Source organism: Parasteatoda tepidariorum, chromosome 9 (assembly GCF_043381705.1).
Source record: "Parasteatoda tepidariorum isolate YZ-2023 chromosome 9, CAS_Ptep_4.0, whole genome shotgun sequence".
NCBI lineage: Eukaryota > Metazoa > Arthropoda > Arachnida > Araneae > Theridiidae > Parasteatoda > Parasteatoda tepidariorum.
In genome coordinates, this window is record NC_092212.1 from 90,702,492 (window position 1) to 90,717,336 (window position 14,845).

Below are 14,845 nucleotides of genomic sequence, written 5' to 3' on the forward strand. Positions count from 1 at the left end.
AGTTTTTGAGGAAAATAAATTTATTGGATAAAAATTTTCGTTTTGTAATTTTAAATCAATTTTTAAAAAATTCATTCTGTGCAGAAAAACTTAAAAAAGGTAAAAGGAACTCGGAAAAAGGTAACATTAAATTGTAATTGAAACATTTTTTACCAACAATACTGACATGTTTTGTCACAGCAATTTAAATAAATAATAATTGGTAATCTATTAGAAACAGGTGCTCACATTGTGCAGCTTGTCATCATCTAATTCGCGGAATATTGTCCCTTTAACTTGGTTAGGCTTGAGTGCTATCCAATTAAGGGTTGGTAATTTGTATTTGGTTTGGAACTTTCTCTTGATTGTCATGCCTATAATATATACATGCTAAAGTTACAATAAAATATTTTAAAAGGTAACGTTTAACGAACCAAAACTAAAGAGTTTATATCGAGAAACCCTTAAATTTTTTTATTTATTTTACATAACCACCCAAAAATTTATGCTTGCTTTGCTGCATAGGCATTTCTAAAAATTCAATTAGTAATAAAAAGAGACAAACAAAATTAAGATCACTAAAGATTATAAATTAAAATAACATTCAGAAATAATAATATTGAAAATATGTTAAGAACACTATTGTCTATACATAAGCAAAAGAAAAAAAAATTTAAAAAATCACTTAAGCAAATACATAATATCTATTTGAGGTTGTTATGAAGAGCTTGGGAAAATATAGAGCCTCATTTTTTTCGGAGGTGAATTTTATATTAAACTCTTTTTCAGTATTTATTAAAGATAAGTATTTATAAGTTTCCGGCCCAATATCTAGAAACCTACAGCCAACATCTCCAAAGGAATAAAATGTTTCCCCAAAAAGGTTTTTATACTTTAGAACCAAGATTTGGTGTTCATAAAATGGATAATCTTTGAATTTGTACCCTCTCTAGGGACAAAATAAACAGTTACTTATTTTTGCTTTTATTAAAATGGATTATTTACAAAATTGTATTAGAAATTTTAATAGATTGTCTTTGATAACTTGGAATTGAATAATTGCAATTGTTTGAAAAAGAATGGTCTGCAGTTACAACAAAAGCGTTTTACAAGAGTGATTAAATTTAATAAGCACATTTAAAAACTTTGAAAATAATTTTATATAAATGTATCCTAATGAGAATGAGTCAAAATAAAGCATATCGTTAGATCTTAGATTTAAGAAAACAATGTAATAAAAAAAATGCACTTCAAAGCGCTGATTACAAATGAGGATAAGAATGTTGATGAAAAAGTATTTCAAATATTTAGTTAAAAACAAATACAAAAAGCACTTTTGAAGTTATTGTTAAATGAGTGAAGCACATTTAAACGATTAAAAAAGGAAGAAAATAATACCATCTTATGGGGCTTGCATCATGCCAGGCATGGGTGGAGGACCAGGCGGAGCCTTCATCATTTGTGGAAGGGGTGGAGGTGGCATAGCTTGCATGGAGGGTAGTGGAGGAGGGGGTGGTGGTGGCATGACTTTGAATTTGACCATCTATTGCAGTTCCTCCGATAACAGTTCCTAAATTATTAAGGAAAACAAAATAACTTCAATAAAAAAAGTATTATCAGATTTTTTAAAATAAAGGTTCATTTATTATAAGAAAAGTTATTTAGAGCAAAAATAAAATTTTGATATTAGTTAGTTCAATTTAGTTTAAAAGCAAATACCAGACTTCAGAATTCAAGCTTATAGTTTACAAGTTCCAAGTTACAAAAATAAATACTCATTATGGTAATATCAATCCGAATGAACTAGATTATTCTTTGTAAGAGGCTTGCATATGTCTAACCGAAAGAAAACATTAAAATTGACTGAATGCTTGCTAACCGTAAATGAGATATTGTCTATCTAAGATTGTATTGATCTTCTTGACTTGTACGATTTTGCACAATGAGAAATTGTTTACTAAATAAGTTGATTCGATGCTGAAGAAGAGAACTAGTGTAACTAGATACAGTGTATTTCCTTAAAAAGAAACAAATCTTAAAAACAGTAAAGAGCATAATTTTTATTGCTGTAGCTTCTTTCAATTCAAATTTTAAAATGATATGTAATCCATACATAAAATGAAATCCTAATACATTAGTGCTTTTTTTAAACACACAAGGAAACATGATTTAAATAAATAAACTGTACCTCTAGGCAGACTGTTGCTTTCTAGTTCTTCAATTTTGGACTCCAGTATACTTTGTCTCTGCCTAGATTCTTCATCTTTTTGTGAAACAACTCTTCTAAGAGTATTCAACTCTTCATCTGTCTGTTTATGCAATTCCTAAAAGTAATAAAAATAAATTATTATATTTTTGTTAAGTTAAAGATGTGTATTTCAGTTTGATTGATAAATAAATTAATACCCTAAAAACTAATTCAAAATGTATTAAGAAACAAAAATACATTTTGATGAAATATTTGAATAATAAAAACAAAAAGGTTCATATATAATCAAGGAAACAACTCTAGTATTTTGTACTGAAACAATTTTAGTAATTTTTATATAGTTTTGTTAAAAAAAAAAAAAAAAAGAAAAAAAAAGAATCGAAATCATAATTTGAAGTTGAACAGGAAATACAAATAAATCCTTTATTTTTATTATTTTTTAAATGAGAATAAATTGAAAAATATTGTTGTCATGTACTTCATTGTTTGACTATACAAAGTTCTGTAGAATTGTGAAAAATAAAAAATATTTAAAAAATATCAATATTAAGATGATTTAGCGGAAACTGAAATTAATATAAATAATTAAACTCAACATACCAAAAGTTCATTTCTTTCCCGAGTGACGGCATCCAAACATTCCAAGTGCGTTTCAAGTTCAACTAAAAAATATAAAATACGCAGATATTATGAATAACTTATATAACAACATAGGTTGAGGCAGTTTGAAAATAAAATTCAAAATTTTGACTACCTAGTCGAGCCATAAGTTCATTTTCCATTTCTTGTATTTGCTCATTCGCCTGAAAAATTGGAGAGAAAAAAAATTATTAACAAATTAAATTCATTGAAATAAAATAAAACGAGTAGGCTTAACTTTAGCAATTAAATTTTTTTGTTATAATTGGAACCATTTAATTTTGATCCTATAACAATTCCTTCACAAGGTTAAGTTTCAAATTTTTATTTTTAATATTTATAAACATGAATGAAATAAAAAAAAAAAAAATAACGGAGAGAATTTTATTTTAACAAAGAAAATGGAAGCAACAAATAAAATATCTCGATTTAAATTTTGGTGTGAAATAAATATAAATTTCAGATGCACAAAAATGAACTTCCGGTCATATTACCTCAAATAAAAAGAAATAAAAAAAAATTTTGATACAAAAAAATCTGTGAATTTTCTTAAAATTCTCTCTTAATATGTAGACTTGCTACAGAATAGTAGAGATAAGTTAACAAGTGCATGTCCATGAAGTAAATAAATCAATAAATATTTTGAACAACTGAATTTATAAAAAATTGTTTTGTTAGGTCTCAGTATTACTTAAATTTAATTTTAAAAAAACAAATGAAACATAATATAAATAACAGAAACATAATAAATAACAGAATATTGTTATATTTTAATGTAGCTTCAAGACAACGTTACATTAACTGCACAACATGCAACATTTAACTTATATAATTTTTGAATCAAATTTATTATATAAGTAGAAATTTAAGTTTAAAATATTTTTTAATGAAAACATAAATAAAAAGGTATAAGATTTAAAAAAATAAGCAAACATGTTCAGTTGAGTTTTACATGTTTTAACATAAAACTAGATGATTTGAGGTATGCTATAGTAAATAAAAGTTAAAATTTTTTGCATAATTAACAATTGCGAGGAAACTTAAACATTATTAATTTGGATTGGTGTAAATTATAACCACCATAGACAAGAATAATTCGAAATAATTACACGAGATAGTTGTTCTTCCAAATCTGCAACTTGTTCTAACGCTGCACTCTTTGTATCTGAATCTTCCATTAGAGCACCAACATCAAATACATTGTCCAAATATGCTGAAATCTGAACCTGAAGTTCCTCACTTTCAGTCTGCCTTAGTTTTTCTTAGTAATCGTCCAAACTGATTTGTGTAAATTCAAATTGTAGATGAACCCTAAAGTTCATGTCTTTCACAGAATGGACAACAATGTTCTCAAACTGCACGCAAGCAACCGGAATGATAGACATTAACCATGGTTAATATATTATCATTGTAGTCTTTTAACACAAGCATAAGAAGATAAAGTTCAATAAATATGTGAAAGAAAACCATGCTTCCTAAAAATGCTTACCATAAAGTCAATGTTAAATACTTCATAGTTAATGAAGTAATCCATTAATGTTTCAAATCGCTTTTTTTCACCACAAACATCTTTAAAGTTGTCAAATGCGGCAAGAATTATTTGGTGACCTCCTTTCACTAAGCATATTGCAGCTAAAAATTCTAGAACCAGTGTCTTTGCCCTAAAAGATATAAATCAGAAACATAAGGAAAAAAAACAAAGTTTGTTCCTCACATACGCTTGACGTGTAAAACAATTTCATGTGTATATACTTAGTTTTGCTTAAAAAACTACATAAAATTGAGTCATAATTTTTTTTGTTGTTGGGTATAATGTAAGAGAGCTTTTAAACTCCCAAGTAGTATCAGTCAGATGTTCTGAATAAGTTCTGTAGAGGATTGTCAGTATTCCATATCAGCTGCACTGCACAGAATATTTATATGTGAATGCGAAAGTGCTAAATTTCACTGATATGTTACAAATCATATACACTGATATACCAAATTAAATGGTCTTTTGTTATTTCCTCTATCAAAAGACTGCATTCTCTCTAGTTGCAGGATATTATAAGTAAAAACTTAAAGCCCATATAAAAAGAAAATGATAAAAGTTTTTATAAATGATTTACAATTTATGCAATCAAAATTACATAAATCAAAGGCAAGTTTAGAAATTTGAATACTAGTTTATTTCTGAATGACAATATTTTGAAGCACTTAAAAATTGTATGGTGAAAAAAGGAAATTATTGATAAAAATTATCAGTAGCATGTAGAGATTGGGGTTAAGGCATCAATGGCCTTCGGTATGCAGCCAAAGACGGCATCGAATCGATAACTAAGGGCACTAAAACTCTGAATCAATTTTGAATGTGAAAGAAAACATTTTCGCAAGTAAATATTTAATTCCAAAAAAAAATTATTTTAAAGAGAATACAATATGCAATTACGAAGTATGAAAAGGGTAAAACAATTAGAAATACCACTAATAAAAAAAAATAAGAATATTTTGTAGGTAACAATGGCTTTTTTCTTCACCTTAAAATTAATTTCATTTTATGCTTACAGAAAATATTGGTTGTGAATTTTTCATAAATTATATATTTTCCATTGTCTTTTTTAAAATTTTCTTAATGAAATATAATATTTTAACTCACACCATCTTAAGAGCATTTAATTGAGAATTTTGATCCATGTATCCACACACCACTAAAGATTAGTATACTTTCTAGTGAAAACTGAAATTAAATTCAGAACTATTTTTATTAAAGGAGGCTGCAAAATTTCTTAGCATAGTTTACATAAATTTCAAGGGTAGAAAGTCCAACAGAACACTCATGGAGTCATAAACAAAATATACCAGATATTTCGAAATAGGAATTAGCTTAGAGCATATAAAATTAATTCTTAGAAGAACATATTAAAATGAAAATAAAAATCTTGCCTTAAGCTCTTGTGGTTCAAACTAAGGGCAATACAATTGATGGCTTGCGTGCGTTCAATCACCATATTGAATCCATACTGAAATATAAAATAGTTTATTGTAGGTATTAAAAGAAACAAATAAAAAGTAATAAGAGAAAAAATAAATTGTTCTTTCAGTGTGTTACTTTTCAGTCTGATAAACAGAATGTTTGGAGAATAAGAACTATTTAGCAATAACTAGTAAATCCCCAAACTAAGATGCTAATTCATATTTGGTACAAATTATTACCTTTTCAATACAAAATTTGCCGAAACCAAAAAAGTATGAGATTTTTAAAAGTGTAATCAGTGTCCCTTAAATGTGCAAAATAAATTAATAGCTACTTACATTCTTAGCTTTAAAATATAGTTTAAAAAATGTAATCATATATAATTTAAAGAGTATAATTGTCAATGCTTGTCATGAGTACTCCATTTAATATAATCACTTTTAATGTGACTTATCATTTAATCTGATTATATAGATTTCTGCAGGTTTTAACTTCCATAAATATCTGGATTTACAACAACGATTACTACTTTACTCAGTTTATTCAGAAAATGAAGCATAATATGTTTGCAGACATAATCAAAAAGCAAATAATTCTTCAGTGACTCGAGAGCCCTAGGTGGGCCCTGGACATTTCTTGAAATTTTCTCCAGGCATCTTGATATTTGGTGGTGACTACATTCCATTTCCTAATGCTAAGAATGTTTAGGTCATTCTCAACACAGTCGATCCATCTTAGCAGGAGTCAATCGTGAGGTCTTTTTCCCATAAGCTTTGCCAAAAAGACCTTCTCCCTTCAGAGGACCAGCCCACGTGGGATTTTACAATATCAGGTTCTTTAAAAATCCTGTAAATCTCTACATTATTTCTTCTTCTCCATGAAGCATTTATCTGGATCCCACCAAGTATACTTCTCAAAAGTTTTCTCTCAAAAATCCCCAGAACCTCGGCATCACGTAAAGTCAATGCCCAAATCTCTAATGCATTTGTCAAGATAGATCTAATAAGACTCTTGTAAAGAAGCAGTTTAGTTCCAAGTTTAAGAAAGCCTGATTTTATAAACTTTTTCAGGCTATAAAAAAATCTGTTCGCAAATGTACTTCCTTTGCATATTTCAGGAGTTAAAGTAAAAGGTAAATATTTAGTAACAGCCTACAAGCAAAAGTTTTCTTACTGTATGTAGTCCTAAAAATTAGCACTTTTGCATGAAAAAAAATTATTTAGGTAATTATAGCGGTTAAAACATATTATAATATTGTGAAGCTGAATGAATTTTAAAATATGGTTTCCATTTACAGAAAAACAGAGAAAAAAATTTATTAAAAAACAACTTAAGCACTCTTCAATTAATTCTAAGTTAGAAATCAAGAATAGTACATTTAAGTAAAGCTGAGATAAAATTAATATTTTTGCAATAAACAATTTCACAAACATACTTTATTGTTCATTATGGCTCGCAAGCGCATGATGCAAACATGTATGTCATCTTTTGCTTCTCCCATATTTAGTTTAGCTATGTGTTTTGTGGCTCTTCGAATTTTTAAACTTTCAACATGAAGTAATGGTCTATTTTTTGGTCTGAGAGTATTTCCATTAGGAATTATTTCTTCTTCATCATCATGATTTGCTTCAGTAACAATACGCTCATGCCTAAAAACAAAAATTACTTATGAGTCATTAAACTTGGTATNCATTATTATTTTTACTCCTAAAATATCACTACTATTTTGATCAATAAAAAAATGTATTACAACTATGATAATATGTATAATTAACTATGTTTTAGTTGAATTTATGAACTGTTACAATTGACCCCGTAAGTGGGGACAATTGTAACAAGTGCTCGACTGTCAAAAATTGTTAATAACTAATATAATAACATTTTAGATAAGGTATTTATTTTTTTTGTAGTGGAGGATAGTCTACTTTACACGTCTGTCAATAAATACTAATAATATATTGGATTTTTTGTTAGTTAAAAATAGTTAAGTAAAAAATGTTACAATTGACCCCACTCTCCCCTACGCTCATGCCTAAAAACAAAAATTACTTATGAGTCATTAAACTTGGTATAAAACATTTACATATTACTACTGAGGTGTATAAAATAAAAACACCATAGAATATATGCGAATAAACAGTAATTATATATTTCTCAGAATGAAAATTCTCCTTGCTTGTGGCCTTAAAAAAGTGGTGCACTAAATTTTGAAAATTCGAGAAAACTAAATATTTTTCTATTTAAAAAAAAAACAATTATGATTTTTTTTAATAAGGATTAGATTGAACTTACTTTTTTATTTTAAAATAAATCTTTGTACCACACTTGTTTCGAAGATTCTGTGATTAAAGTAAGTTTTTTCAAACGTTTCAAATTTTAGAAAAATATATTTAAACACAATTAATAAATTTTCTTAAGGAAGCTAAAAACCATTTTTAAGTTTGAAGAAAGATGCCATTACGTGAATCACCAAAAGACCAAATTTGGTTTTTGGTTTGCAGGTTGCTCACATCGATCTGAATGATGTAAAAAGATCAAAATATTGTAAATGATACATGTTTTTGTAGCCCAAGTTAATAATATTCTTTCTTAGTATTAAAAAAGTAATAATTGAGACCTAAGTAAAATTAGAACCATTTTTACCACATATTGAATTAATTTAGGGTTGATATTTTTTTCATGAAGATGAAAAAAAAAATAAAAATTTTATTAATTTTAGGGACAAAACAAAGATAAATTTTTCTTTCATTCAAATTCTTGTTTAACTCCAGAAATAAAGATACCTACCTATGTTTACAAATAATTTTGAAAAAAATTAAAAGTTAAATTAAAAAAGAAAAAAAAATATTCAAAATATCTTTTACAGAATGAGAGTACAAACAATTATTGTTTCTTAAAAACATGAAGAAAAAATCAGACATAAATTTTTAGTTTTAGTAAGTTCTAAATTTGTCATTAAATTAAGAAAGGACTCCCGTAACTTATTCTTAGGACTCATAACAGCTTGTAGCTTGCTAACAATTGTTTTGATTTTCTGGGATAAATTTAATTAGAAGAAAAATAAAATTTCATATTGCAAGATCAAACATCTAAGTATGTACATTTAAATATTCTTACTGCATCACTAATAATATGTCATACTGAAATAGAATTTAACAATAAGCACATTAAAAAAAAACATATTTCAATTAAATGCTTTTTTCTGAAAATACTGATAACTTTTCAAGTACTGGAAATGTTACGCAAATTTTTATATTGTATTTATTGTAAAAAGGACTTAAAAAGATTATGGTATAACATTCAGTTCACAAACAAAAAAAATATGAGTAAATTAGCAGTTAAAAAAAATATGCTAGAAAACTTTCAGTTAAGGAAATTTATTATCCACATATTTTGTTGATTATCACATATTAAAATCCAATAGATAAGTCAAATGTATTACAAATTAATTCATATTGCGACATATAAAATTATAATGTTTTTTTTGTTAATTAACTTGCGAACACACATTAAAAACAAATTACAATAACACATCAGAATTTAACCCTCTCATTAAACAAGACTTTTTTCCAATTTTATACTGGCTCTACAGTAAAAACCCAGTTTTCTATACTTATTTGAAAAACGGGAGATAAGAAAAAGGGGGAAAAACCAGAGAATCCTGACTATTTACATCATTTGAGTCATTTTCAAGTTTTTAAAGTATAATCAATTACAGAAGGTATAAAGCCTGTTTAAAGTTCAAGCACCCTGTTAAAGCACCCAATGAAAAAGCACCTTTAAGGGCTTAAAAAATCGAAAATAAGCACCTTTAAGCACTTTTAGAAAAACACTATGCACCATGTTTAATCATTCCAAATTTCGTTCTAAGCAAATTAATCAACTGTTTAATTTTTATCCAATTTCATTCAAAGCGAAAATAAATACTTTTATTTTAACACTAAATGTAACTCTTTGCGCAATACAAGCGTATAACTATTTATAATTCAATGTTGCGACAAAATGAATACCAAAAGCTCTTTTTTTNGGAAATCTTAAGACAAACGAAGTTTTCTAAACCCATCCACAACATTAGTTTCGACCAGAGCAAATTTCAGCTAACTTATTACTTAAGAAATTCTATCACGAATTTCGCACTCAAATTTTTGCCCATTATGGCAAATTATAGGAGCCATCCAAAAACAAAGTAGGTAGGTAGGTATTTTATTTACGTCGCACTCGAGCTGCACAATGGGCTATTGTCGACGGTCTGGGAAACATCCCTGAGGATAATCTGAAGACATGCCATCGCAAATTTGATCCTCTGCAGAGAGGATGGCTCCCCTGATTCGGTAGCCCGACGACCTGCACGCGAAGTCGTGCACTTTACGGTAGAACAGTTTAACTAGGACTGATATTGTGCACCCTCGGTCCCTACGCTATCTAATCAAAATGATCACCCACCCGCTCAATGACCGCAGCTAGTAATGCTTGACTATTCTATTCACTGTTCTATTGGGAACCGTGTCTTTACGATGAGTCCACTGCGGGACTCCAAGAACAATCAAAGCAAAGTTTACCTTAATTTTTACTCAGAAACAGTAAGTTTCAATGTCACCTCCAGAAGTTACCCCATTAAACAAAATTGCCATCCCAACGAAAACTTTCATTATGCCATCAGCAAAAATTAGGTTGTAGAAAAACGATAACTTTTTCTTTAAAAGTTTGGAATACTGCTTAAAAATATTTATCAGTTGTATTAAATAGTTTTCCTAACAAGTTTTGTTAGAAAATCCATTAATAAAAAAAAAGTCTGGTACTAACTAAAACTAATATTTTGACAAAAGTTGCAAATAACTGTTGGTGCAACAAAGTTTTCATTATCATACCTATTAAAAAAAGTTTTTGCAAACTTTTAATCTAGAAAGAAATTTTTGCTCAAAACAAATGCTTACCGCACAAAATTGTTAGAGCATATGCTGCTTTAACAAAATCTAATTTTAAAGCAGAGAGTGCGTTTCAGTGGCGCCTTCTATTACCAAGAATGCGACATCAGACACACACACGTCACAGCACCTTTGAAGGGTGAACCCATTCATTCATTCATTCATCCACCTATCATAATTTTGACCTGAACCAGAAATGTTCATATTTACGATCCAGCTAAATTAGTTCCCCCAGAAGTTTGATTTGTTATGGACACATGGAGGATTTTGTGACCCGATAGAGTTGACGTGCACCAATCACACTTTACTAAACGGGGAGTCTTCCGCCGGCGGGGATCAAACTCACGAGCACTTAAACATGGTCCCAATGCTCTACCAACCAGGCTATCCAGGTTTTTGAAGAGTCCTTTTATTCTTGACGTTACAAGATTACTAAATAAGATTTTAAAGACGAATAAAACAATTTTTTTCATCCTCTCCACTTGCGACAATACGAAAAACTAAGATTTACAGTGATAAAGGTTTCTTTTGAGAATTAAAAAAAAATTATTTTTTTATTAGAATTAAATTCTCAATTATTGTTTTTAACGGTAATTTTATTCAGGAGCATTTTTAGATGGTTTTTTTTATCGACTTTTTCTATTGTCTCTTTTTTCTAAAATTTTCGACTTTTATGTATTGTTTTAAGAATGAAGAACTAATTTTTTTCCGTTTTATCTTTTTCTATTATTTTCTTAATCGTTTTTAATATTTTTTTTATTTATTTCATTTTTGAATAATGAACCTTTGAATAATTTTTTTGCACTTGATCAGTATTTCAGGGGAACTGAATTTCATTATTAAAGATTGATTTCGAAATCAAGTAAATTTCGCATCAAATTTTAATTTATGGTTGATAATATTAAAAAATAATTTAATGAAATATTTCCCTATATTATTAACCAATAATATCAGAGTGTCTCATTAATTTTACGAATCTAAACTAACACAAATTTCATCTAGCATTACTGGTTTAAAAGATTAAACCTTAAATTTTGCCCTAAATAATAAAAATTTTATTTATATTTTGCTTAAATTTTAAACAAAATTAATCAAGAAGTAGAGAATTTTTTTTCCTGCATTTCAGAAATGAATCGTATAGGGTAAATGATGTTTGGAGAAATGCTTTGCATAAATAATATGGATAGCTATTTCAATAGTTTTAAATTTTTGAAAAATTGGCTCCAATATTTTACACGTAAATTTTTAACTTTAGTTTACTATTGGTATTATATTACTTCTATTTAAAACTTACATTATACTTTAATTTACTCTACAATTTATATACTTTGGTTTACTGTACTTTCAACTAGACAAGCATTTTCCTTTACATTTAATTCTACACATATTTTTTAGTTAATACAATTTTTACATTATGCTTTCCACTTTTTACTTTAAGCTTTACTTTACTATCTGTTGTCTTTACATTTGTTGACTTATTTTATACTCCACATTTTATTTAACTTCATACTTTACATTTTGCTTAGTTTACTTGACGCTTCATCTTTAAACTTTGCTGTAATTTTTACTATAGTATATTTTAGTGTCTTCATTACTTTACAGTTAACTTTTTCTTTTTACTATATTTTACATTTTTTATGCTTTCTACTTCAAGCATTGCTTTGTAATTCAAACTTAATTTAATCTTTACATGATACACTTTTTAAAATATTTGTTGCGTTACATTATTTTGCATTTTATTTAATATTTAACGCTATATTTTACACATCACTGTATATTAGACGCTTCACTTGAATTTACACTTTATTTGCTTTACACACGTTTCTTAATGTCTTACACACTACTTTACGCCATACTTTCTACTATGCTTTAATTTTTTCTGTACTTCATTTTTAATGCTTCTGAGTTTTTCACTTTACGCTTTACTATTATATTTTACGCTTTCATTTAACTCTAATTTTTACTTACGCTTGACTTTTTTTCTAATTTATTTTTTGTTTTTTTTATCTCATTCTTTAAGTAGCACATTATCTTTTATTTCATGTTTTAAGCTTTAAGTTTTCCTGATATTTCTCATTTTTCTACTCTTCATTCTCTGCTATACTTAATATTTTAAATTTTACTTAATTTTAAGCTTTTTTTATTTTACAAACATTTTACTTCATTAAATATTTTACCTTTTACACTTTATATTTTTGCTCTGCTTTGTTTTTTATGCATTTCCGTGCTCAATTTTTATTATGGACTGTATTTTAAATTTTATTCTTTATTTTATGCTTATTTTTTTATTTCGATTACGCATTATTTGAACGCTTCAGTAAAACATTCAAAAATTCATTAATTTAATCCTTATTAACGCAAAATTAAGTCCTTATTTTTTTTAAAAAAAATGGCTTTAACATGATTATAAGACATCAGAAATTTTCTGGACGAAAGCTACCGTTTTTTTATTGCTTAATTTCGGCGAATATGCAGTAAGTCTTGAAACTTTTTTTTAGTATACGAAAATATGTTTGCTATTAATATATCTCTTTATTTGTATTGCGTATTCTTTTTTATTTTTTTAAAAACGTATATAAATGCTGAATTATATTAACACGAAGATCATTAAATTCTTCTGACTGACCTTTAAAAAGCTAAGGCATCGACTCTTAGTTGGATTTGTAGACAATATAGTTCTCGAAAGAGGAAAAAATATGACGTAGTGATTAAAATTGCATAAATATTTATGCAACACTATCATGACTTTTCAAACTTTATTTAATGATGTAACAGGGAAGAAGATTTGTGGTTTACTTATTTTATCTGACAAGTAGCATGCGGGATACGAGCAACGTTTACGTAAAGCATTCGACAGCAAAACACAAAAGTTTCGAATTTTTTCTTTAAAAAAGAGCAGTGATTGGGGAAAAATTACAATTGAAATAACTTCAAATTTAAAACTAAAGTTAAATATGAATACGGTAAAGATTTGACAAAAATTACTTTTATGTCATTATAATTAAAAATTTATGAAAATCTGCAAAATTTCCTTAAGAATATTCTTCTCAAGCTCTTCGTATGAAATACCTACTTATTTTAGTTTTAAGTCAAAAACATTATGTTAGTTTTAGTTAAATATATGTTCATCTAGGCTCACAATTAGAGTACTCCAGGGATAGACAAAATTAGAACTAAGTGGTGCGTTGTTACTTTCTTACGTCATCATAAGATAAGATTTGCATATTTTTGGTCACAAGGAGAAAGGGAGTGTCCTAAGGTAGGGGAAAAACATACTTTATTTTTACATTTCTATATAAATCGAAATCGTTAATTTTTCAGTTTTTCTATAGATGGTTCAATATAGAGATTTGTGAAAATGACACGCATTTTATTCAAAATTTTCAAAATCCTGCAAAATTAAGAAAATTTATAATTTTAGTTCATTTATAAATGAAGAGAGTTGAATTTTAATGGATAGAAGACACTAACAAAGCAAAATACCTATTAAATTTTGCAACGTTTAAAATATTGGTTTTAACTTAACTTTAAATTGTATAATTTTTTTTAATAAAATTTTATTATCCTTGATAATTTTTCAGTTACTTTCGTACTATTTTTGTCCTAACTACTTGCATCTGACAAAAAAAGATGTCAAGCATTTCAAGAAAGGAATTATTTAAAAAAAATTAAAAAGTTTAAAACTAATGCAATTTACCTTATTTGCTGAGTTTAAGACTCTGGCATATCATTGAAAAGACTATATTGCGGCATCCTAATCATTATTATAAATAGCTAAATATTTTCTTGAACCACGTTATTTAGAAAAGAATTAGAAATTGCAATTTTTATTTACATTATTTAAAATTCAAACTTAAATTTGTTTATTTTCTCAGTATGGCCTAAGAGGAATATATAAAAACGAGAACGACTTAGATACTTCAATTTTTTTAAAATATTTTGAAATACGGTATTTTTTTTTTCCTCTTTCGAAAACCGATTAAGATCAATTTCTGAATTAGAATACATTTTTCTTTTTTTGAAGAGCAACCTCTTGTGCTATTTTTTGTTAAAAATTTATTACCTTATAGTTATTAACAACAATATAATTAATTAGTAATGTTTATGTGGGATAATTAGTTAATAACATTTTACTGTATG

At 27.2% G+C, this 14,845-nt stretch overlaps 1 protein-coding gene across 1 annotated transcript; it reads right to left on the reverse strand.

Annotated features, from left to right (window-relative positions):
• Positions 1-208: 208 nt before the first annotated feature.
• Positions 209-7,436, reverse strand: LOC122272766 (formin-like protein). Its single transcript, XM_071185076.1, has 8 exons — positions 7,216-7,436; positions 5,750-5,826; positions 4,317-4,488; positions 2,943-2,991; positions 2,789-2,850; positions 2,168-2,303; positions 1,378-1,549; positions 209-353 (listed from the first exon to the last, which is right to left on the reverse strand). The coding sequence occupies exons 1-8, from the start codon at positions 7,279-7,281 to the stop codon at positions 302-304; spliced, it is 786 nt and encodes a 261-aa protein (XP_071041177.1). The 5' UTR covers positions 7,282-7,436; the 3' UTR covers positions 209-301.
• Positions 7,437-14,845: the final 7,409 nt, after the last annotated feature.

What these genes read in the sequence shown, in the direction of transcription:
- LOC122272766 (XM_071185076.1), bottom strand. Translation starts at nt 7,281, where the DNA reads ATGGGAGAAGCAAAAGATGACATACATGTTTGCATCATGCGCTTGCGA. An exon ending in TTGAACCACAAGAGCTTAAG is followed by an intron (nt 4,489 to 5,749) that starts GCAAGATTTTTA and finishes TATATCTTTTAG; the next exon opens with GGCAAAGACACTGGTTCTAG. An exon ending in GGGAAAGAAATGAACTTTTG is followed by an intron (nt 2,304 to 2,788) that starts GTATGTTGAGTT and finishes TATTACTTTTAG; the next exon opens with GAATTGCATAAACAGACAGA.